Source organism: Canis lupus, chromosome 30 (genome assembly GCF_003254725.2).
Source record: "Canis lupus dingo isolate Sandy chromosome 30, ASM325472v2, whole genome shotgun sequence".
In the NCBI taxonomy this organism is placed as follows: Eukaryota; Metazoa; Chordata; class Mammalia; order Carnivora; family Canidae; genus Canis; species Canis lupus.
In genome coordinates this window covers 32,000,807-32,026,937 of record NC_064272.1, presented here as the reverse complement: position 1 = coordinate 32,026,937, position 26,131 = coordinate 32,000,807, and the positions used below count along the sequence as shown (strand labels likewise).

Genomic DNA, 26,131 nt, shown 5'->3' with positions numbered 1-26,131 from the left:
TTAGCCCCAAACTAAATACAATCCAAATGTCTATTACCAGATGGATGAATAAAATGTGATCTATCCATACAATAGATTACTCAGAAATAAAAATAAATGGATGACGTGGTAGAACATGAATGAACCTCAAAAATATTATGCTCAGTGAAGGAAGTGAGATAGCAAAGATTTTATACTGAGGCGCCTGGCTGGCTCAGTCAGTAGAGCATGTGACTCTTAACCTCAGGGTTGTGAGTTCAAGCCCCATATTGGGGACAGAGTTTACTTAAAAAAAAATGTTCAGAATAGGCAAATCTATAAAGTCAGAATATAGATTAGTGGTTCCCTGGGGCTGGGAGCAGGGATTGATTGCAAATGGGCATGAGGACTTTCTTGGGGTGATGGAAATGTTCTAAAATGGATTATGAGGATAGTTGCACAATTCTGTTAACTTATTAAAAAAATCCCTGAATCGTACACTTAAAATGGGTGAATTTTATGATATGTAAGTTACAGATCAATAAAACTGTGTAAAAAATCAGCCTCCAAATATAATTTGCCTTATTCTCCATAGTGTCTCAGCTGCTTGATGGTCACCATGATTACTTTTCTACTCTATTTATAACAAAATATGAAACTTCAGCTAATTACAATGATCATATACTATATGCCAATGGCAAAATGGAATATAGTATATGATATCAAAGCTGATGTGAACTAGAAGGCCTGACTGTGATTATAAATGTTTAAAGACACTAATTTTTAAGTGTTACTTCTGTGTAGTTAAGACTATTTCCCCAAATGGCTAAGGCTATGTATACAAAATGTGAAAATGACTGGTTCAAACATGAAAAATTTGGTCACCCAACCATAGTTGCCTCAATAACCTCCAGAAACTGCTCTGATTTTCAGGCTGGACTGACTCATTTTTTTTTTCACTGAATTGACCAAATTGACTGTGGAAATTGGTATCATGTTGAGACAACCCATGTTGCCACCCATAACCGCCTCATGCAAGAAACTGTATCTCGACACATGCTGCATCAATTAGCCATTAAACAATCCACAAAAACAGCATCAAGCTGAAGCCTGCTAATAAAGACTGGAGCCCACAAGAGCATGTGCTTTCAGCAGTTCTTCACAAAAGGGCCCCGCCGCCCACAGCCCAGCCCCCGCTCCCAACACAATTAGGGGTCAGAGTGGGAGGCTACCCTCGGTCAGGATGTGGCTGGGTGCCGAGGGGGCTGTTCAAAACAGATAAATAAAAGCACTTTCGCTAAACTACAGTTGGAGTCACCCAATGTGCTTTTGTACAGGGATCTGCATGCTAATTTCCTGGTAAGATTACCTCCAAAGAAAATGTTGACTTTGTACAAGCTACCACTGTTTTCTGTCAGAAAAGGAAAACCACACAAATCGAGAATTCCCTTTTTGCAGTGATCGTTTCGTATCAAGTGCTCATGATATCTGCTACTTCTGTTCCCTTTTGGTATCCATTCTTGTTTATACTTAAAATATTTAATTTGCTCTGTACTTTCATGTGTAAGCCTCACTGGATGTGTTTAGAAATAGGCATGGTTACAATTCTTAAAGGAACATGAGTTCAGTTTTGAAATATGGCACGTGGCTCTGTTGTGGGTGACAATGAAGGCAGAAATAAACTCTTCAACTTCTTCTCTCCATAAAGCAATTACACGGTTTTGCTTGTATGCCAAGAAGCACTTTAGTTTGCTAGGAGCCAGAGGACACATTAGCAGGTCTCCCCTCTTGGTACCCTCTCCCAGTGCTGTTCCAAGGGTGCTGCAGGAATCTCCTTTCATTAAGTTTAATTGTCTTATGAAAAGACAACAACTAATATATCTATCTAGTTATTTCTTGGGGACTGCATTCTAATGAATGAGAACAGCAGGTACAATTAAATATAGACTATGCTGACATTCTGCATTACAAATTCATCTGTGCACAACAGGGACGCACATAAGAGAAAACCACAATGCAATATAAAAGTTATTCTAATCACTCCATCACATAATAAAGGGTAGGTCATCCAAATATTCTTGAAAAGCCTTAAATAAAATTAAGCAGTATAACCAGCTATCTGAGATGGCGGCTATTATCTAGAGTCTCAGGATTCCATTCAGAATGCAGCCAACAAATCTGGTTTTCTCCTTCATGTGTGAGAAAGGCAAGAGATATGCAGCCTTTACGAGGCTGATACCAAGGGCAAAACAGCTTTTGCCTTCCCTCAATCCTTCCACAGTACGTAAAAGAGGCTCCTTTATGGCCCAGGGGATTTTAGATGCCTACCTAGTAATAGGTATACATTCTGGCCAGTGTGCGAGAAATAGCAGGTATGGAGGAACAAGTTCCTTGGAGTCAGAAGGGACATATATCCTGCCCCAGCTCTGGAAGAACCGATTTCCCTACATCTGACATACCACGAATTTTAAGACTCCTATGGACTACAAAAGTGTTTCAGCGAAAAAGGAGAGAAAACAATGGACTACTACATTAAATGCATAAGTAAACTATAAGGTACATTTTGATTATAGACTTGACCTGAAGAAGCATGTCCACAAGACCAACTCTGGTAAACTGTTTAAAAGAAATAAAAATTCCAGGGGTGCCTCGGAAGCTCAGTCGGTTGAGTGTCCGACTCTTGATTTCAGCTCAGGTCATGATCTCAGGGTCATGAGATTGAGTCTATATAAGGCTCTGTGCTGAGCATGGGACCTGCTTGAGATTCTCTCTCTCTCCCTCTCCATGTGCCCTGCCCTCCCCTAAAAAAAAGGAGAAAAGAAATAAAAATTCTAGCAGCTGATACTTCTGTGGCACTTGTATATGCCAAGCACTGAGCTAAATGCACTATCATCACATGTATTATTAACTCATTTAGTTCTCATTATAACCACTGAGATAAATATCATTAGCTCCAATTTAAGATGAGTAAATTGAGGCTCAAGTTAATAAAATTACTTATCTAAGACTACACAACTAGAGTCTCCAGTCCTAAGTCTTTTTTAAAAAAAAAGATTTTATTTATTTATTTGAGAGAGAGAGCACAAGCAGGGGGAGGGATGGAGGGAGAGGGAAAAAGACAAGCAAACTCCCCACTGAGCAGGGAGCCTGATACAGGGCTCGATCCCAAGACCCTGAGATCATGACCTGAGCCAAAGTCAGACACTTAACCAACTTAGTCACCCAGGTGCCCCTCTAATCCTAAGTCTTAAGCCTTAACGAACTGCACTATATTTATAAGATAAATCTCATCTGAATTTATCAGCTGGACTATTATCCTGGCTTTGGCATTTAATAGCTGGCTGATCTTCAGATGTTTTATTTCAGATTTTTCCACTTCTCACAGAAAACTAGATAAGAAGGAAAGTTTGGGGAAGGTTCTAACTATCTCTTACAGAACCTTGTGCTGCTTTTCTTGTGAAGCAGTTACTTGAACTATAAAATAGCTATTATGTGACAGGCACGTGCTGTGACCTCAAAGAAGTTAAGGAACTGGCCCAAGGTCACACACTAAGGTTGAATTAAGAGGCAGAAGCAGAACATAAACCTGGGTCTGACCCTAAAATTAGAGTTCTTCTGTTAGACTGCCAACCCGATTATCTTTTTTAGGACTAAATCCTTTAGCCTTACTGAGCCTTAGTTTCCTCATCTGAAAATGGGGCTAGCATGATACCTTTTTTTTTTAAAGATTTTATTTATTTATTCATGAGAGACACACAGCGAGACACAGAGACATAGAGTGAGAAGCAGGCCTCCCCGCCGGGAGCCCGATGTCATGCCTGATGTCATGATCCCTCTGCCTGGGGTCATGCCCTAAGCTGAAGGCAGATAGATGCTCAACCACTGACCCACCCAGGCGTCCCAGCATGATACTTTTCTTGCAAGGTTGTCATGAAGCTTAAATGAAAGAATATATACACAAGATCTAATACAGTAGCACACAGAAGGCATTCAATGAATGATAATAATTACTGTTGCACATAGTCCAGAGGGAATTTAATACTCCAACAGCCAAATAATGGACTTGATTTCCATAGTGCTGATCACTTCAAACTATGTCTTTGGAGAAACGAACAGGTGTGGAGAAGTCTTATAACTGCTCAATAATCATGGCAGAGAGTTTCCATCCGAGGATAAATCTCTTACTTTAATACTAGAAAGGGTAACAAAGGATAACTTCCAATGAAGCTACATAAAATTATAATTTCTTTCTAGAAGAAATTCTAGGAGAAAAACATTATTCCCAGAAAGTTATCATTCAATTTATTCATTTAATAAACCTGCAGTGGCATGTAACCAGTGCCGTACATTAACATTGGCCTCCATCCTCTCACCAACAGAAGTGACCATCAAACAGGTGTTCTTCTTCCTAGGGTAAGTTACTAAACTTCATGGTCTGCCTACAAGACTTAGCTATGATTAGAGCTGTCTGAAGGACCTGGTGAATCAAACACGCATCAGGCCACTTACAGAATTCATCCTGCTGGGCGGTTGGAAGGGCTCACCATTAACGCCAGGGGCTCACTTTAGGGTAACTATAAAAACCTGTGAGTCAAAACACACAGCGATCACATCACGGACTTTAAATCCCAACCCTCAGCTTTAGGGGAGGTGACGCTTCCGTTACCCGCCACTTGCATTCCTTCCCCGTATGGCACCTGGTCTCTTCTCTCTCTTCTAAGGCTTCTACGGGTACTCATTTCAGAATTGGGGGAGGGGGGCCTGCATGGTAATTCCCCTGGGTTCATCACCCTGTTAGAGATGTTCTAAAAGGGATGAATCTGCTATGATAAATCCTATCATGGATGCATAGGAGAAAGAAAAGGTTAAGTCCAGAAAAACCGTCTCTGATTAAGTAGACCACCCACACAGATAACTAGAAAGTTTACGTATTTTTTAATTAAGCTTTTTATTTTGAGATCATTGGAGATTCACATGGAATTTAAAACATAATACAGAGACATCCTGTATACCCTCTATCCATAGTAAATCTTGTAAAACTATGGTACAATATCACAAACAAGGTACTGACAGTGATACAGTCAAGACAGAGAACATGTCCATTATCATATTTTCTAGCCACACCCACTCCCCTCTGGGCCCCAAACACTCTCCTTAGCTCCTGGAAACCACTAATCTATTCTCCATTTCTGTAATTTTGTCATTTAAAAAATATTATAAAGATGGAATCATACTGTATGTAACTTTTTGTGCCTGGCTTTTATTTCACTCAGCATAATTCTCTGGAAGATTCCTTTTTACTGCTGAGTAGTATTATACAGTAGAAATGTAAAATGTTTAATTCTTCATTCACTGATGGACATCTGGGTTGTTTCCATTTTTGGGCTATTATGAATGAAGCTGCTATGAACATTTGGGTACAGGTTTTCGTGTGAACCTGTCTTCACGTCTTTGGGATAAATGCTCAGGAGTGCAACTGCTGAGTTGTATGATGGTTGCATGTTTAAATTTTTAAGAAATGCCGGGCAGCCCGGGTGGCTCAGCGGTTTAAGCGCCTGTCTTCCACCCAGGGTGTGATCCTGGAGTCCCAGGATCGAGTCCCACGTCAGACTCCCTGCATGGAGCCTGCTCCTCCCTCTGCCTGTGTCTCTGCCTCTCTGTGTGTGTGTGTCTATCATGAATAAATAAATAAAATCTTAAAAAAAATTTTTTTTAAATGCCAAAATATTTTCCATTGGGGCTATATCATTTTATATTCCTATCAACAATGTATCAGTGATCTAATTTCTCTGCATCCTTGTCAACATTTGGTGTTATCACTATTTTTAAATGTTAGCCATTCTGGTGGGTGTGTAGTAATATTTCATTGTGGTTTTAATTTGGCTAATGATGCTGAACATCCTTTCATGTGCTTATTTGCCATTTGTATATCCTTTTCAAGAGTGGGATGTCTCTTCATGTCTTTTTACTGTTGAGTTTTCAGAGTTCTTTATACATTCTAGACATGTATTCTTTTAAAATACTTTTAAGTAATGTCATATGAGGCTTCTTGTCTTTTGAAGATCATTACTGCAAATACAGAAATCCCCATTGATTACCCGAGGCAAAGAGAATGAATGACCAATGTAGGGGAGGAGGCTTAATTTGTAGATACGTTCATTTGTGTGGATTGTCAGAGCTAGAGAAAAACCAACAACCCACAGTCATTAAACTAGTTTGTTTACCTCAGTTAATGGGCTAAGTCTATTTTTCTTCAAAAACACAAATGTTCATGAGTTATCTACTACCGCATTGCCATGTGATTAATATTTACATTTAAAGGGCAATATTTGAAGGATTTAAAAAGAAGAGCCAAGGTAACTGTGCTTCTATCACTAGCACTTGCTTAACATAAATGCCCCTTCCCAACACACTTGACTAAAACAGTCACAGAGCTCAGGGAAGGAGCTTGGCTCTCTCATCCTCTCATGTCCAACATAAAACCAACTGGGGATGACTCCTTCCTAAATGACTTGGGTTCTTCAAACACTAACCAGTTCTTTTAAAAAAGCTGTGACTGCTCCTCCAGATAGCAAAAATATGGCTTAGATCAAAAACTCACTCTAACCTAAGAGTAAGCACACATAGAGTAAATCTCTACAAAAGCGACAGTTATGAAAGTTTTGTGTACATTTCTCATAAGTTAAATTAACCAGGTTAGTCTTCTACTGATAGTAATGCTTTCCAACAATCCCTTACCTAAAGAATCACTTTATCCAGCAAATGATCATTCCCTAATTCGTTTTTGCCAAAAATCCCAACTTCACTATACACTAAGGTATAGTTTTAACATTGCCACCTTGACATGAAAATTTCTTTCCTTAGGAATTCAAAGGTTTTACTTCTACCATCCTATTCTCTTCTCTCATTTAATAAATATAATAAAATAATTTTGGGATGTAATACAAATATTCTTCTAAAATTTTTTGAACCTTAAAGTTTATACTGATCTTAACATAAAGGCATTTGCAAACATATATATTTAACATTTACATGCCTACTCTTTTGGATTATCAGCCTCCAATTCTCTTCCAAATTCCTTCCTTGAAAAAAATGCCCTTGCATGGGAATTTCTTGTACCTTTTGGGGCAACTTCCTGTGAATCTACAATTGCTTCAAAATAAAAAGAGTTTTTAAAAATGCCCTTGCTTTCCATCCACATTGTGTCTCAACATGTTTTTTTTTTCAATAATTTCTTTGTTAATGAAAATATTTTATGTCAGTATTTGTAGTTGAAAAACTCTTTCCCTTAAAGATGTCTTTTGATTTTACTACACCAGTTTGGTTTAGAAAGCATCAATTTTCTTTTCTTTTCTTTTTTTTTAAAAGATTTTATTTGAGAGAGAGATTGAGTATGAGCAGGGGGAGGGGCAGAGGGAGAGAGAGAGACGCAGACTCCCCACTGAGTAGGGAGCCTGATGCAGGGCTTGATCTCAGGACCCCTGGATCATGACCTGAGCCAAAGGCAGACACTTAACCAACTGAGCCACCCAGGCACCCAAAAGCACTTATTTTCTTAGATAAGTCACATTGTTTTCATTCTCAATTATATGTTTGCATTTCACAGTGTCTCTTCTTCAGCTTTGAACGATTTCACACTTCCAGGAATTCTCTACTTTGAAGGGACACAAAATAGTTTAGACATATCAAGCACTTAGGGCAGTATCTGGTACAGAGTGATGCTTAATAAATATTCATTATTATTACTATTACTACTACTATTACTATTTTCAGAGCATAATCTATTTTCAGGGATTCCCCATCTTTTTCTTCTCCCATCTACCTCTCTGATTTGCCTTGTTCCCTACCCCACCAGCCTGTCATACTTCTGTCTGTCTTGGATCACTGACTATGGAATCGTGGTGCTTGAAGGAACTTGAGTGATCATCTAGCCATCCCTTCAATGTACATAAGAGGAAATTGAGACCCAGGGAGGGAGAGAGACCTGTCTTTCCAGGGTCACACAATGAGGCAGTTCAATCAGTGTGATTGAACTGGGAATTCAAATAAAGCTTTATTTCTTCTTAGAAATTAAGCTTTTTAAGTTGTCCAAGTTGGACCAAGTCAGTGCTGCACACCTGCAGTTCTTTACTAATATCTAAGGGAAAAAATGGCTTAACTAATGAAAGAAAATTCTGTCCAATTTCCAGATGTTCCCAATTGCTGGCCTATAACACCAACTACTTTTAAGTTTCTCTCTCGCTCTCTCTTTCTCTTTCTGACATTGCAAATGTCCTTTAAATCATGAAGGATTTTTTTTTCCCAACCTACTGATTTGCTAGACCAAACATAGGTAGGATTTTTCGGGAACCATGAGGTATAATGACAATCACCAAGACCCTCTGAACCAATGGTTTGCCTTTTTGGCAGGGGAAACTTCTTTCTACAGTACAGCTTCTGCCACACTGCTAAGAAAAGAATTCCTTCTTTCTCTTCCTTTTTTAAGTCTGATCTGATTTACTGTAGTAAAATTCACACTTAACAGGTATATAGAACTCTGTGTTCTAACAAATATGTACAGTCACATAACCACCACCAAAATCAAGATATAGAACATTTCTAACATTCCTCCAACTTCCCTCATGGCTTTATAGTCAACTTGTCCTCTACCTTTTGGCAACACCACCCATGCATTTTCTATCCATATAGTTTTGCCTTTTCCAGAATGTCCTATAAGTGGATTGCACAAGAGATAGCCCATTGAGACGGACTTCTTTCACCTAGCATAAAGTATTTGATATTCATCTATGTTGTCACATGTTACCGGTAGTTTGTTCTCTATTATTTCTGAGTAGTACCCCATTGTATGGATTAACTACAGCTTGTTTATTCATTTGTTATCTAAAAGACATCTGGGTTTTTTCCATTTTGGGGGGACTGTGAGTAAAGCCACTAGGAGTGAGACTACTGGCTCATGTTGCAGGAAAGTGTCAAACTGTTTCCCAAAGCAGCTGTACCATATTCATATTCCTGCCAGCAATGTGTGAGAGTTCCCGCTGCTCTGTATTCTTGCCAGTACTTACATTATCTGTTTTCTCTTTAATTTTAGTGAAGGGCTGCCTTTTAACAGAAAAAAGTAGCAGGAGACATTTTTTAGCATACTGAACTACCGCTGAAACTTGAAGCAACCTTGACTCCTTTCTTTCTCTTAATACCCACAAGCAATTCATTGGAAATTCTACTGGTTCCATACTTAAAATATATCCAGAATCTGACTACCTCTCCCCATCTTCACAACTGTCTCCCTGATCTGAGCCTCTGTAACTTATCTGGATTACTGTAATAGTTGCTAACTCAACACACCAGCCTCCTTGCTCTTCTGTGAATACTCCAGACACATCCCACCTGGTGTCTTCTGCTCTATTCCTCCTCCAAGCACCTGTTCCAATCTCAACTTCTGTACATGGCCTACCTGGTGAACACTGTACTACCCTTTGGCTGCCCCACACCTGATCTACTTTTTATCCCCCTCCATATTACTAACCATCTTCTAACACACTGTATTTACTTTTTTATTGTTTATTATTTATGGATTGGTTCCCAACCCTGCTCCACCCCTGTTAGAATGTGTTCCATGAGTGAGGGATTTTTTTTTAATACTAATGTATTCCAAGTACTTAGAGCAGTGCCTAGAACATAGTAGGTAGGAAATAGATGCTAAATGAATGACATAATGACAAGACTTTGGCATCTAAGGTAGCACCAATTAGAAGATCTGTGTGAGGCCAGATTTATAAAAAGTAAAGCTAGGGGTAGAAGATAACATTTCTAACATGCATATTGAAACCACAAGACTTAGTCTGTCTAAACATATATCTATTTGCATAGCATTTGCCTTCAGAATAACATAAAAAATTAAATATATAGGGGTGCCTACGTGGCTCAGTTGGTTAATCATCTGACTCTTGATTTTGGCTCAGGTCACGATCTCAGGATTGTGAGATCAAGCCCAGCATCAGACTCCATGCTCAGTGCAGAGTCTGCTTAAGATTCTCTCCTTCTCACTCTGCCCTTCCTCTCCTTCTTGCTCATGCCCTTCCGCATGTGTGTGGGGGCTCTCTCTCTCTCTCTCTCTCTAATAAATAAACAATAAAATCTTTTTTAAAATTAAAAAAATATTTTTATAAAATACAAAAACATTAAAAAACTCTCCTAGTAGAAAAAGCAGATGAAATTAACCAGGTTCATATATACCAAAAATGTCTTGGGACACCAACTATCTAGGTTTTTTCTTTCTATAAACTTCTCCATCTGTGTAAGATTGCCCTACCCTGATTGCCAATTTTATTTTCTTAATCTAAGCTCTATTCTCATTACCCTTCCATTTCTATTTTTTATCCTCAGGGAAAGAGAGAGCAGTTACTGCCAGGGCATTCTCACATCTTCCAAAGAAATGGCACAGGTGTTAATCTTGTATTTATGTTTGATGTGGGTAATGATGGCTATGGCTGGAGCTGCAGGTTTATTAATATGCAGGGCTCTCACCTCATTAGTGGCGATGTATGTTTTGAAGTTAAGCTGCAATGTTTGCTGTAATGTCAAATCTGGTCTACTAGACTTTCTCACTGTTCATTTTCTTTGTTTTTACTCAGTCAGTATATGCTATGCTTACAGGGCTCACACATGTGCTGTTTAATAAAGACAATTTTCCACAGTAGTTAATCTAGGTAGAACTTTCAAACATTTTTAATAATTATGTTCCTCATGTGATACCACATCTCAGAGAAAAGGTTTTCATAAATCTTGACCCAGTAATACAAAGAAAAATAAACTCTCTCCCCAGCTTAATCTAGAAGTGGTATGTGTTTACTAACTGGATGAAGTGATTAATTTATAATTATTACATAATAAAAACCTGTGCTCATTATTAGCATTTGATAGTTTATGAAGTACTTGCACATATACCTCAACCAAGTCTTTAAAAGAACAAAATAAACAATAGTAAAACCTTATTGATGGGGCATCTGGGTGGCTCAGTCAGAAGAACATCTGCCTTTGGCTCAGGTCATGACCTCAGGGTCCTGGGATCAAGTCCTGCATTGGGCTCCCTGCTCAGCGGGTGTCTGCTTCTCCCTCTCCCTTTCCTTCTCCCTCTGCTACCCATCCCCGCTGCCCCACTCATGCTCTCTCTCAAATAAATAAAATCTTTAAAAATTTAAAAAACTTATTGAATATAATATTTGATAATCCATTATGAACAGTAACTGTCATACTTTAATTCCTAAAAAAAGTCCAGTGGACATAATACACATCAAAGAAACAAATCTGTGCCAGACTAACAAGCCCCGCAGGGTGGGTGGGCTGTTACTGCTGCTGCTCAGAGTCCATTCCACTCTACAGTCCTCACTGAACATGCACTGCAGGAAAGACTCTTAATTTTCACCAGCTTGTCTGGAGGTCATTAACTGTGTTTTATAAATTCCAAAAGATACTATTTATGCATTTATGTTTTACAGCTAAAAATTTAGGACTGCAGTATTCCAAGGAAGCCATTTAAATGTGAGAATTTTTTTTTTCTCTCTCTCTTTTTATTAGGTAGCTGAATGCATTTCTGTTACATCACCTTTTAAAATTTGTGTTCTTAAGTACAAGACCCTGGCTCTAGGAGCAGCATTTGTAGGAAACAAAATATCATTATTGGAGGAGAACACAGGTACTTATACCAAGACAAAGCAGAAAAAAACTTAGATCATTCATGAGCATTTTTCTGCACCATCTTCTGTTCACTCTGTTCTCACAGTACCTATAGCAGCCCTCCCCCGCCTCCACCCCTGCAAAAGGACCACTGCCTTTGATTTGACAATGTGACACATATTCAGCTAGAATTCCCATCATCATTCATTTAGGGAAAGCAAAAATGAGTATATGGGCTTTTAAGAAGGTACAGCAATGAGCTTATATAGCAAAAGTGTATAAACAAGTATATTACCTATTTAATTGCCTCAGCTGAACTTAGAAGCTCTGATCTTTAATTGCCTGATTGAACTGATCTAAAAAGCCATAATTTTTTAATCAGGGAGAAAATTAAATAGCTTTTTGGTAAATAAAAAGGCATCTTTAATCTTATTTTTATGGAATCCAAGTTATTAAATATGGACAAAACCTCTAAAATATTAAGTTAACAACTACTCAGTCTGGAGTAAATTTCTCATTACAATGCTTCACAAAAGTCTACAGGGACACCTGGCTTCTTCCACTCTTCAATAAAAACACATGCTTTTAAATCCAGAAGGCAAAAGTTTCCATAAATAACTAGGAAACTCTAAAGCTAAGCAGATAAATATATTTAATGAGGTATATTACCACAGCATATTATTTCTTTAGTTGAGGACCCATAATTATAGGGAATAAGTGTTCACCACACTGTCATTCATTAGCCTTTCCATTTAGATAGATGCAGATGCACATTCATCCATGGGATTTGTTTAAAACTGAAATCCTGTGGGAGGGCTTGTTGGCCTATTCCCAATGTCCCCACTTAGCCCCTCACAGGTATCTTCTTCCCTTAACTAGTGGCATAGCAGAGTAGGGGTGATGTAGGAACTGAGCCGGCCAGCAAAGGCTGAAAAGAGAAGTAAAAGTCCAGGATTCCTTTCTGAAACCTTTATGTCCTCAGTCAAGAAAGCCATTAAGGCCATCAAGGTATGTGAAGCAATCTCTTAAGGAACAGTGTATGGTGATATCTGAAATGTTAATAAGAGGAAGGTATGCAATTATAAAGAAAGGGAAGGTTTTTGGGGTGCTGGGGGGCCTAGTTGGTTAAGTGTCTGCTTCAGTTCAGATTATGATCCCCGAGTCCTGGGACTGAGCCCCATATGGGGCTCTGCATCAGGCTCCCTGCTCCACAAGGATTCTGCTTCTCCCTCTCCCCATGCTCCTCCCCCACTTGGGCTTGCTCTCTCTCTCTCTCTCTCTTTCTCCCTCTCTCTCTCTCAAATAAATATTTTTTAAAGAAAGAAAGAAAGTGAAGACTTTGCAGTAAATGACCTAAGAACCTTTTTTTTTTTTTTAATTTATTCATGAGAGACACAGAGAGAGAGAGAGAGAGGCAGAGACACAGGCAAAGGGAGAAGCAGGGAGCCCAACAAGGGACTAGATCCCAGGTCTCCAGGATCAGGCCCTGGGCTGAATGTGGCCCTAAACCGCTGAGCGACCAGGCCTGCCCAAGAACCGTTTTTTAGATCAAGTTGCATCCAGAGCGGGGAGGACCTCTGAGAGGCTCTGGTCAACCACGCTTGCCCATGTGATTACAGATGCTTGTTCTGGGAATCTGATATACACCTTAGACTTTATTTTTAGATCCTAGGCATAAGTCCATTTGAAATATGCCTATCAAGATCCCATTTCAAAGAAAAATTCAATTATTTCTCCAAAACAAACAGTAAAACTAAAATCAGTGATTGCAAAGAAGAAAAAACGAAGATGACTGCAGAACAACTAAACAGTATTTCCCTATCACTATAATTCTTACTACTACTAAGATTGCTCACAGAAAGTTATGGCTAGGAAGACTTCACTATAAGCCAGAAGTATGCTATATGCCTAGAATATAGGATGATCCTAAGGATCACTTTAACAGTAATGTCTGCATTTCCATGGCAAGGTCCTTTTAATGAAGGCTTTGCTATTGAGAATTGATGCCTTCCTCGGGTTCCTTTGTCAAATGGATAGCAGATGTCCATAAAAGTCAATAAAATGACAACAACTGACCAGTGTGTTAACTGCTATTAAAATGGCTATTACCACTTTATGAGTGGGTGAGTGTGGGGAGGTGGGAGTACAAGGACTAGAAGCAATATAGGTCATATTATGTTAAATACCATTCTCTCTTAACCTTGGTGGTGAAAATGCTCCATTGGTTTTCTTACCCACCAGATGTGTTCACATGATGATTTCTTCCCAGGAAGAGTAACACTAAGTAACACTAACACTAAGTAACACTCAGCTCACCCACCCTGCATGTCTACATTTTGCACCAACTATACTCTAGAGATAGATGGGACTAGCTTTACGAGAAATTTTCGTTTATTATTCTATTTAATCTGCATAAACACCTTCAAGAGCTGCAAGTTTTACTTGTCAAAATCTACACACCCTCTTCAAAAGAGGATGAGGGATTTAAGAAGAAATCTGAAATCACTAGGATATTAAAACAACCAAAACAAAAACAACCCTTAGTGACAGATGTGATACAATTAAAAGCATCCATTGTTTCCTCTCGCAAAGCCTATACCTTAAAAAAAAAAAAAAAAAATCTTTCCTTTAATCACATCTAATGTGTATGCTGTTGCATTCCCCAAATGTGCATAAAGCGGGACTAAACAGATGTGTAAAATTAAACAGTACTGTTAGTGATATGAGGCTCTAAAGTTGTTTTGCTCTAGTCATGTTTCTCATTTAATAATTTGCTCCAAATGAATTCAGACATTTTGGGAACGCTGGAAATACAGAGGTGGGTTCCTTCTACAACATTCAACAGTTATCTGATTATTTTTCTCCTGTGTTCTGTTAACAGACCGGGGAACTAATTTCTGATGCATTCACTGATTCCTTATTTAAAGTTTTACTTTCAAGGTAGGTGAAGCCATCTCTTAAGGAACAGCATCTGGTGATACCTGGAGTGTTAATAAGAGGAAGGGATGCACTTGTATAGAAAATGAAGGCTTTGCAATAACTAGAGTTAGAGATTAGAATAAGATCCCGTCACTTTCAAATACTATGAAATATCTTTTTACATGTTTGGTACCCACAAAAATACTATGCTCATAATCTAAATCAGAGCAGCTGAAAGAGAAAATAAGAAAAACATTGATAAGGCAGCCATCTTTTTGACTACCAAATATATCAGTTGGCTTAAATATCAGATCATTTATTTTATTTAAAAATCAAAGTGTCTGGAGAGCTCCCCACCCAACCTCACAATTAAGTCAGAACTCATAAGCACAGTACGTACCTCTATGTAAAATCTTTAAACTCCACAAGTAGGTAAGGCCTTTAACAACCTAAATTTAAGAAAGAGAAACAGCACAATGATGATTTTTATCAGGAACTTTCCACATTTATACACATAATCATTATCAACCACAGTTTTTCATTTAAAACTCTGAAAACCCCAATATGCATTTATTGAATGTCTCCCATTTCTGCACCAGGCTCTTTGAGGATGTCAAGTGTATAAGCTACAGCCCCCCTTCCTTTTGTGGGCTTAGAGTGTCCTGAAGCTAAAGCATGGTAAATGAAAAAAATGAATGTCTATGCATGTAAGATGACCTAGAAGTACATCTACTACATCTTCAGTTGGTGGTGTGGGCAGGGAGGAAAGGCTTTCCTTTTCTATACTTCTGAATGTGGATTTTTTTTAAAGTCATGATATTTATGATTAAGAAAGACATTTTTTTGAAAGTTAATGAATGAAGGCAATGGGTGGAACAGAGATGGCTTTTCTTGCCCATAATCAGGAAGACTTTACTGAAGTGCTGAGCTCTAAGTAACAGATTCAAATGATGTGAAGGAAAGAGACGAAAGTGTTCAGGCCAAGGTAAAAATATACAGTCCAAGTGCTGGGGCCTCGTACTCTTCAAAAAGATCAAGGAAGGTCAGGAAAGACATAGAAACACTGAGACTGCTCTGGGTTAAAAGAGACCAGAGATGTGACAACTAAATACAATGTGTAATCCTAGACTGAATGCTGGACCAGAGATTTTTATTCTTTTGGTCTAGAAAGGGTATTATTACTGGACAACTGGCAAAATCTGAGTTAGGACTGCTGATTAGATAATAGTTTTGTACCAATCAATGCTAATTTCCTGATTTTGATCAGTATACAGTGATGATGTGAGAGAATGTCCTTGTTCTTAGGAAATATATAGCTGAAGTATTTAGGGGTAAAGTGCCATATCTGCAACTTACCCTCAAAGGTTTCAGGAAAAGAATACATATGTGTATGTGTCGGTGTGTGTGTGTGTGTGTGTGTGTGTGTGTGTAATGTATATTTATGTAAAAAAATACATAAATGTATATATATATATTTTTTTAACCAAATATATATACATTTATGTAAAAAAATACATAAATGTATATATATATATTTTTTTAACCAAATGTAGTTAACTGTTAATAACTGGGGCATCTGGAGGAAGCATCTCACAACTTCTCTGTAAATTTAAAATAATTTTTTAAAAAGTTTCCAAAAAAATGTTTTAAATGATACTCAAGTAGTATATCAAGTATATCATCAGTATATCAAGATGATTAGCCTTACAAGCCAGTCTGGCGGATGCAAGATGCTTAAAGGGCAGGTCAAGAAAATAAAGTGAGAGGGACACCTGGGTGGCTCAGTGGTTGAGCATCTGCCTTTGAAAGGCTCAGAGCGTGATCCCAGAATCCCGATCCTGGATCGGGTCCCACACTGGGCTCCCTGCATGGAGCCTGCTTCTCCCTCTGCCAGTGTTTCTGTCTCTCTGTCTCTCTGTGTCTCTCATGAATAAATAAATAAAATCTTTTAAATAAAATAAAATAAAATTTCTAAAAAAAAAAAAAAAGAAAGAAAAGAAAGTGAGAAAATACAAACATTCAAATAAGATTGGAGTTTTGATTGAACAGCTTATGTTAAGAGTAATTAGTCAAATAAGATTCTGAAAAAAAGATGTTTCTAAGACCCTAAGTACATGGGTACAAGTGCTGCCTTTTATGTGGGAAGTTTAATCACTAAATGCTTTAGCAATCTTTTTATAGAAATGGTTGTAAAAGGGGGTGCATGTGTTTTTATTCACACCTACTGACCCTGTATGTGCATGAGTATGAACATATCAATTTCAGGGCTGACTATTCATAATTTAATATCAGATACAATGAATGAACCACTATCACTCAAGAATTTAAAAGTACCCACCATTATAGAAAATTTTAGGAGAGTCAAGACTATAAAAATAAGGAAACCTACCATTATACATATTTTGAAAATGATGAAAAGATGATTGGGGCTAAATATGAAAGGATTTTAGTTGATCAAGAAAGACTAAGAGCAATACTAAAAACAGAAATGCAAAGGGATAAAAAAATTTCCAAATACTAAAGATCTAGAAAAAGGTAAAATATATATCAATTCATGTTCAGCAGAAATTAACATTCTAATTGTTTTCTTAGAGGGGGATATTCTCCTGAAATATCTGCTAGTAAGTTATGAACACTTCCACGGTAAGTTTGTCTGTTTTAAGAGAACCGAATCCATTTTTATAGCAGATTATTTCTTCCAGGATTTGGAATAAGTGACATTTCAATTAAACACATTGTTCTGGACAGTAAGACAGTAGGAAAAAAAGAGAAAATATCATAATAGTAATAATGACAACCAACAGGCAAAAGCATTTCCTTAAATGTTTACAAAAATAACAACAATATAAAAAAATAACAACAATAATGAAAACAATGTACTCTTTGAGTAGTAGGAGGAGGCCATCTTATTTAGCATAGAAGTAACCACCGCTGAGTTCTGGAAATAGGGTTAAACTTCTCAAGTTAGGAGCTTAGTTGCATATTATACAACCTTCCCATTAAAGATGGTTCACCACTAAAAATTGGTCCCAGAAAAAAGGAATAGCCAGAAAACACATGAAGGGAAGGCAATTGATATATTCAGATAATCCGGCAGAAAAAAAGTAAAACCAAATACTGATTTCATGATACTTACTAAAATTATGAATCTTATTAGAGCTTCAAAAAGAATGTATTATTCTTCCAACTTTGTCAATATAGACTACATTTTCCTTTAGAAGCATATAAAAAGCAGTGTACAGGGGGCTAGAAATCTGTCCATTGAAATTCTAGAGGATATTATTGGTATTCAGTAGGTCAGGTTTCACAACAATAACTTGACAAAGCCTTGACACTAAAAGTACTTATATCTGCTGTCAATCACTCACTCCTTGACATGTCAAGTGCACATCCTTTCAGGGACAACTTCAATCAACATTAGCACTCAAAATACAGTACACAGTGTCATTGCTTCAGAAATGAAAGGAAAAATAAAATGCACCAGGATGGCAGGGAATGGCAGAAAGGCATTCCTCTTTCTAGGAGACCATGTTCAAATAGAAGCAGGTAAAAATCACTGAGCAAGTTGGAAGGCTGAAATCAGCCAATTTATGTGAATTTTTTTTTCCTAGAAAAATATTCTCTTGCCATATATCCTACAAGAGAAAATTTGAACAGCATATCATACAGGCTGACAGGGGTCCATCCTGTAACAAACCTTGGATCTTTGGGCATCTGCAGCATGCTAGATTATTGGAACCCGGAAAATAAAGCTAACTTTGGGAGGAAGAGATAGATGCCTAGATATGATTCTAAGACATGAAAAGAATCTGAAGCAATTGTATGTGTCACTCCACTCCTTTCTCATATATTTCTCTTTCTTTTCTCTTTATTTTTTTCTCTTTAACCCTGTTCTCCTTTTCAGCCCTTCCTCTCCTTTTTTTTCATCCTCTTAGGAAAGCACAGTGAAAGAGCATGAGGCCTGGGGTGAAACAGCACTGGGTTTAAATCTTTACTGATTAGTTATAGATAACTTGAACTGTCCTACACTTCATCTTGCACATGTATAAAATATGATCAATAACCTACAATTTACAGAGTTTTCTATAAAGACTAAATGATACAATATTTACACATAAAACAATCAACAATTGGCACAAGGAGGTATTTAATAAACACCTATTTCTCTCCTTGTTCATCTGATTCTGTTGCTTCTGACATGGCAAAGAGCACCCATGTGCTTTCTCAGCCTCGTAGAGGGAACTCAAGGGAACAATGCAGATCTGTCTTCAGAACAGTAGAAGAAAGACAACTAAGGATACTGGAAACTCAGTCAGGCTGCGAGAATATTTATGCTGCAAACCATGACCTACAAACCATCAATTTGCTAGTCTTATTTTGATTGGGGGAATCCTTCCATTTGTGTGTGTGAGCTGCAACAAAGGATTATCCAAGTTTGTAGCCTAATCAAATTACTTTTTAAAAATATGCTTTGGAGGCATTATACAAGCTTAGACCCCAGCAGAGTTTATAAAAAGTGGCAGATGAAGAGCAAAATTATCAAAAGCATTTCTTTTACTCTGGCCACAGGCAGTTTTCATTACTATGACCTGATGAGCCATAAAAGCTAAAGAAACTGGACACATTTTAGGGGGGAAAAAACCCTAATTTTTAAAAATGTAAGGGCAAATGTAAACAATGCTTTGGGCTAGCACTTATTTTATAAGTGCCTTTCAGTAAAATAATTTCTGTCATATTTTTGATTACCCAATAGGTAACCACAGTATTTGAAGCCAGATTATTATTATTATTATTTTTTGCTGACTCCATTCACTTTGCAGGCTTCTCATTCCAGTAGAATTGAAAAGACCAATGGCCTTGTGTGGATGCCCTATACAAGAGGGAGGTAAGATTTATGAAGTCTAGGAAGAACATGCTTCTCTAACTGAAGAAGGCAGATTCCTATTTTAGCCAAGTTCAACACATAATTGAGTATATAGAACTCATATACTTTTTTCTTTTTCAATTGGTATCCTTGCCTTTTTTTGCCCTTTATTATACGTGTTATTAAACTTTAGAGCCAAGAACTGCCAAAAGCCACAAAGCATTCATTCCCCTCTGAGATTAAAAGAGGAAATGAAACATTTTTATTTTCATCTAAAATAGTGACTTAGGTACTCAAATTTCATACTAAACTCATCTACCTAAACATGTAGATTAGAAGCTACTTAGCAATAGCATCAGAAAAGAAAGTTCTCATCACCCTGGGCAGTTCACACTAGTAATTAGAAAGAAAAAAGGAAAGCTGTGAATTACAATGAACTAAGACTAAATAAGTGTCCATGTTGGATTAAAGGATTTGAGTTGTCAGTTTGATGTATAATGAATGCGAAAAGCAGCCATTTAATTAAATGGTACATGATATAATCTCTTTGTTCTGCATTAGACTGCTTAAGTTATCAGAGAGCCTTTAGTTTAGCAACTGTTTACTATTACACCACCCCATGACTTTTCTCAAATGTTGTTTAGCCTATATTATTCCAAATTTCAAATGTGGAGCTTATAGTAATGTCAGTTTAGTTATTTCATCGATTTATGTGTGAATTTAGAAAACAGAAAAACTGCTTTTAATCACAAAGGGAATAAATTCCTAGGTATAGTTGGTGAAAAAACGAAAAACCAAGAACACAAAAAGTATGCAAAAATCTTTAAAAATAAAGTAGTGTTTTTTATAAATAGTTTTATTCTAACAATTTGGACTTGAAATGTATTTTCTAATCATATGCCTATAACTACAAAATGTCCCCCAAACTGTTTCCTTGTTGAAGAACCTGGAAATTTTACTGGTTAACAAGTGTACTAAGGTCAGTATACACATGAAAATAAAATAGGTCACAGAACCCGTAAGTCTGAAGCATGTCATGTGATTATGTTATTATTGTGGGTTGGTCTATGAAAACAAGAAAAAGCAAAAATGACAAGAGAGTTAAGAAGGCCCTGTCAGCGGTGCCTGGGTGGCTCAGTTGGCTAAGCATGTACCTTCGGCTCAGGTCATGATTTTGGGATCCTGGGATCAAGACTGGTGTGGGGCTCCCCGCTGAGTGGGGAACCTGGTCTCCTTCTCTGTCTGCCCCTCCCCCTTGGCTCATGCTCTTACACTCTCATTCTCTCAAATACATAAATAAATAATCTTAAAAAAGAGAGAGAGAGAGAAGGCCCTGGAGGTCAATAAGGATTGAAGAAAAAGAAAACATCCTGAGGATATAAGGAGAATAGACTTGACTAGAAGGATTAAATCACCCAAAATTTATAAGGTTGAAGCCATATATACTCACTGCTATTGCAATTCTTCCAAGGACATGCTCTGGAATTTTTCTATATACATCCAAGGATCCCCCTGTAGAGACAGATATGTTGGATTATTATAAATAAAACCACCACAATACTGCATTGGGCTCCTCCTCTGTGTATTCTCTGTGAGAATTTTTTTTTCTTCTCTTCTTTTTACACTGTGCATTGGATGTCAAGGGTAGAATTGGTTTTTAGTCCAATTTTATTATGACATAATATCATACTTCCAGATGAAGCATAACTAGGTATTTCCATTTTATTTCCAGGTGTATAATCACATACATGCACAAACTGAAAGAAACTAGTCAAGGGCAGGCCATGCCTCTGCACTTTATGTAAAATTAAATATATACACAAAACTAAAGATCAAGAGGTCAACCCTATTTAAGTAGCTACCTTGTGTAACAGTTTTCTCAAATATAATCCAGGACTCTGTCTTAGAATTTTCATATTAACCAAACAAAATGTGGCTAATATAAGATCCAAAATATACATTAAAAAGCTAAAAAAGTAAAATAGTAATATTAACAACTATCTAAATGAATGTTATTCTTCAAATTAAGTACCAAGACAAGCAATCAGTCTATTCCAAAGATACTTTAAGAGTTCAAAATGGTTTGAATTTTGTTTTAAAAATTCTTTTTGATACCACTTTGAAAACCATTTTACTAAGTAAAAAAGAAAAACCAATCTCCTTGCAGCATAAGATCTTTCACTAAAATGGTATTCACTAACATCCTTCATCTTTACCAAATCCAGTTTTTAGCAGTTCCACAAACTAAAACCATTAGACTGTAAACAGAAGGCCAGGGGCATGTTGCTTGTTGGTTTTAAGTTTTCATCAATCTAGAAATAAGGATAACTAGCAGATAGTTGCTATTTGATAAATATCTGTCAAATGAATAAACAGATAAATTAAAATCCCCTTGAACTTCACCAATAGGTATAGTTGCTCTGAAAGGAGTTTCAAAAGAAGAGACCATACCAACAGTAACATCATTGAAATAATTTAACAGCTTTCCCAGCTAGCTATTTTAAAGGAACGAATATTCACTTGGAGGTGTAAATTTGGGTATGGTTGTTACATTTTCTTTTTTTTTTTTATTAAAAAAAATTTTTTTTTGGTTGTTACGTTTTCAATCTCACACAGGTAATATAAGAATTTCAGAAAGACATGCAAAGTATCACTACTTCACTCATACTAATGATAAAATTATATGAGAGCTATTTAACAATATGTAATAACCCTTCTTTGAGTCAAATTGAGGTGTAGTCTTTCCATTTTTTTAAGATTTTATTTATTTATTTGACAGAGAGCACATGAGAGAGAGAGAGAAAGAGAGAGAGAGAGAGAGAGAGCGTGAATATGAGCAAATATGCATGGGAGCATGAGAGGGAAGGGGCAGAGGGAAAGGGAGAAGCAGGCTCCCCACTGTACAGGAAGCCTAATGTGATGCAAGGCTTGATCCCAGGACCCCAGAATCATGACCTGAGCCGAAGGCAGATGCTTAAGTGACTGAGCCACCTAGGTACCCCTAGTCTTTCAGTTCTATAAGGGAATTATCCAGGATATTTGAGAAATAATTTCCATTTCAATCAGAAGTTAAAAATTCATATTTAACTACTTTACTACTGGATGATTTATAAGTATGTCTCATGTGATACTAAAATGGAGCATGTTACTTGTTTAAAGTGATGCATATTTTACAAATATAAATATTTTTATATGACAAGTTCTCCTATGAGTATCAGAAAAAATATTTTTTCCTATAGAAATGAATTATAGGGACACCTGGGTGGCTCAGCGGTTGAGCATCTGCCTTTGGCTCAGGGCACGATCCTGGGGTCCGGGATCAAGTCCCACATTGGGCTCCTTGTGAGGAGCTTGCTTCTCCCTCTGCCTGTGTCTCTGCCTCTCTCTCTCTCTCTCAGGAATGAATAAATTAAATGTTTTTTAAAAATGAATTATATATATTGCCTATCTATAAAGCTACTGACTTTGTATTTATCAGAAAAATGATCACTTCTTTAGGTAACTCGGACTTGTAGCTTCCAGATTCTTAAAAGAAGCTGGAAAAACCACAGTGTGACTTAACTTCATATGCTTTGGCTTTGGCTCTGGGTGCTACCTGAAGATAATGGAAAAAAAAAAAAAAACACCTCTGCAATGAACTGAGCCATCTTTATTTACTAAAATAACATTTTTATTATAGATGCAATAAAAGTGAAAATATGATAAGAGAACCTTTCATGTTCTCATTGATCTTTCAAATGAATTAGCAAATTGCAAAGATAAACAGTCTCAAGAAGATCAAGCTTTACATGCTGGTATTTGGAAGACCGACAAATACAGTGTATCGGACCAATCCCTTGTGAAGGGAAAGGAAGGTTGAGTGGCTCAAAAGTCGGAGGTGCAGATCCATTCACATATACTAGTAAGAAGTCCTAAGAGGAGATTTTTTTTTTACATAAGATATAAATCAGAGTTTAATTAACCAAACAGACAATCAATAGACAACAAGCTAAATGGAAAAGCCAAAGATTACATTACTATCTTTATTGGTAGAACAAGCCAAAAAAGAATTTCATTTTGAGGCAAAAATCCATTTACTGTCAGTTATATTCCACTCTCCTTAGCCATCTACATGGGTAAAGCTTTATGTACTGGCTTTGTGTCATCACATTCATCCTGTCCTTGACATAGTCATTAGAGATCACCGTCAGATCCACTCAGAATCAAGAGTTTCTATTTAGTTTAATAAGTTCTCTTTGTGTGATTAAATTATTCTTAGGCTAAAAATGAGAGTTTTCAGTTGAATTATCACTGAGTTTTACTATCATTTCTACCCTACAGGCCTAGCCCAAAAAGATAATTCTTAGACTCTTCAAATCATCCAACATTAATGCTACGGAGGAAACTCAGTCCCAGAAAGATAAGTTTTCTAGTCACAGCCATGAGTCAGTTGATGGTAGAGCTCAGGAAAGGTCTCAGTCTTTGAACCCAAACATTTAAAAGGTTTCCCTGTAACATCATAGAGCTTGAGAATCACATGTGAACTTTTTTACAGTTTAATGTAATGTGATATTACCCTTACACACTCAGATAGTTAATCTTAGCTGAGAAATGGTATTCAAGGCATTTAGAAACTAATTTCTATGTTGCACGTTGATTTGAACCTTTTATTCATGGTTGTAAGGGGACGTCACTGGTTTCCTCTCTGTGGCCTGTCACTTCTCTCTTCCCTAGCCTCAGATCACCCCTAACCAGTCATTTCATTGCATGCCACCATCCAACATTGGAACCAGGAAGAAGAGTGCTAATAGATTAGCAAAAAAAAAAAAAAAAAAAAAAAATTCTCAACTGCCAAACTCTACACTTCTCTTGAATTAGAGCTATCATTCTCCTGTAACTAAGCTAAAAGGATTCATGGCATAAGGTCTGCACTTAATCTAATACAAGGCTAAAATATAAGGTAGTGTCTTGCAGGTAGGATACACACAAATATATATAAATGAATGAGAAGCAACAATACTGTCATATTCATCTCAAAATTATCCTTAAATTAGTATTATTAATAGTATTATCAATACCAATAAAATTAAAATCTGAACCATAAGCAAAAATTTCAGAAGAAGCTCTTTTAGCCTCTGTTAGTTGAAAGAACAAAGAGCCTTTTCTTTCAAGTACTCAAGGGAATACTTGATTCTCCCTTTCTTTCTCTACAATGTGGGTTTTGGGGAAAAAAATTTATTCCCAAGATGGAAATTTCAAAACATGGGCATATATTCTGAGATGCTATATTTGAGCATTTCTGAGGAGTTTGTGTTTTATTCAACGAATTTGTGTTTTACTCAATGAGACGGCATATCACATCACTCCCTTCCTTGAATTTCCGTTGACATCCCAATTCAGATGGAAACACAACTTCCTTACATAGCCTATACGATCTCGTTTCCACTTACTTCTCTGGCCCCCTGCTTGGCCCCAGGGCCTCTCATCACTTGCTAGTCACTCTGGTAGGGCCTTGAGTATACCAAGCCTGCTCCCACCTTGGTGCATTTCCCCATGACCTTTGCTGAGTGGCTCATTGACATTAAAGTCTCTGCTAAAATGTCAATCCCATGACAAAGCTATCCCTGACCATCCTCTGTAGCTCCTCCTCTCCCATAGTCATCCCATAGCATCCCTGCCATGCTTTATGTTCTAACAAGATATCCCTCTTGGAGAGTGTACTGTGTGTTTCTTCTGAGCCTCCCCTTTTAAAATTTAAGTGCTATAATGACAGGAATTAAGTCCCAGGTTTAGAACAGTGTCTATAGGAAAATGCTCAGTAAGTATTTGGAAATAAAGGACTAATATGAGATTAAAATAGTGAGAATTTACACTAAAGGAACAATCTCAGGGTTGGGAGAAAGTTGTCAAGAAGTTTAACTGCAATGGGAAGGGAAAAGAAGAAATGATAGACAGTGGTACATAGTTTTTGGTCTATATATTTTTGGGGTACATTTTGCTGTACCAGAGAAAATGAAGAACCAAAAGAGAGAGGGAGATTGATGGAGAGAACTCTACCAAGTGGACGTACATGTGGAGGGACTGACCTTATGAAGCACTTCACGTACAAGGACAATCAGGAAGGGGCACGTGTGGCTAAGCTACAGGTGGATGCACAAGGAACTGTGAGAGCTCATACCTGAAACTCTATATTATCTCTGAAGGTGAAAGGAGGAGGTCAGATCTGGAAAAGTTAATAAAATTTTAGGACAGTTGATGTGGTAAATAGCACAGAGATGAGAACTGGAGAACAAAATACGAAAAGCAGGAAATTTTATTGTTCAGGGACTCATTACATGGAGTAAAGGGAAGTTGCCAAGCAGTAGTTAAAGAGACAGGCTTTAGGCAGCTCAGCCTAGAAAGGAGTTGTCTCAAAAAAGACAGTTATATTTGGGCTGTAAAGTGAATGTTTTAAGGTAAGGACTTAAAGTATTAAAAATGTGTAATCTTTGGGGCACCTGAGTGGCTCAGTTGGTTAAGTGTCTGACTCTTGGTTTTGGCTCAGGTTATGATCTCAGGGTTGTGAGATCGAATCCCACATAGGGCTCTGCGCTCAGTGCAGTGTCTGCTAGAGATTCTCTCTCTCTCATTCTCTCTCCCCCCTTGTTTCCTCTGTTCTTCCTCCTGCTCTCTCTCTCTAATAAATAAATAAAATCTTTTAAGAAATAAAAGGGAACCCTTCAAATTTCAGAGGAAAGT

General features: G+C 37.3%; 1 protein-coding gene across 8 annotated transcripts in view; it reads right to left on the bottom strand.

Annotated features, from left to right (window-relative positions):
• The window catches only part of MAP2K5 (mitogen-activated protein kinase kinase 5), a 257,106-nt gene that overhangs the window by 126,606 nt on the left and 104,369 nt on the right, over nt 1–26,131 (bottom strand). For all 8 annotated transcript variants that reach the window (XM_025472372.3, XM_025472373.3, XM_025472374.3 and 5 more), the window contains 2 exons: nt 20,865–20,926; nt 14,951–14,999 (listed from right to left, as the gene is read on the bottom strand). In XM_025472372.3, coding sequence (XP_025328157.1) covers nt 14,951–14,999; nt 20,865–20,926 — 111 coding nt within the window. The remainder of the gene's footprint in view (nt 1–14,950; nt 15,000–20,864; nt 20,927–26,131) is intronic.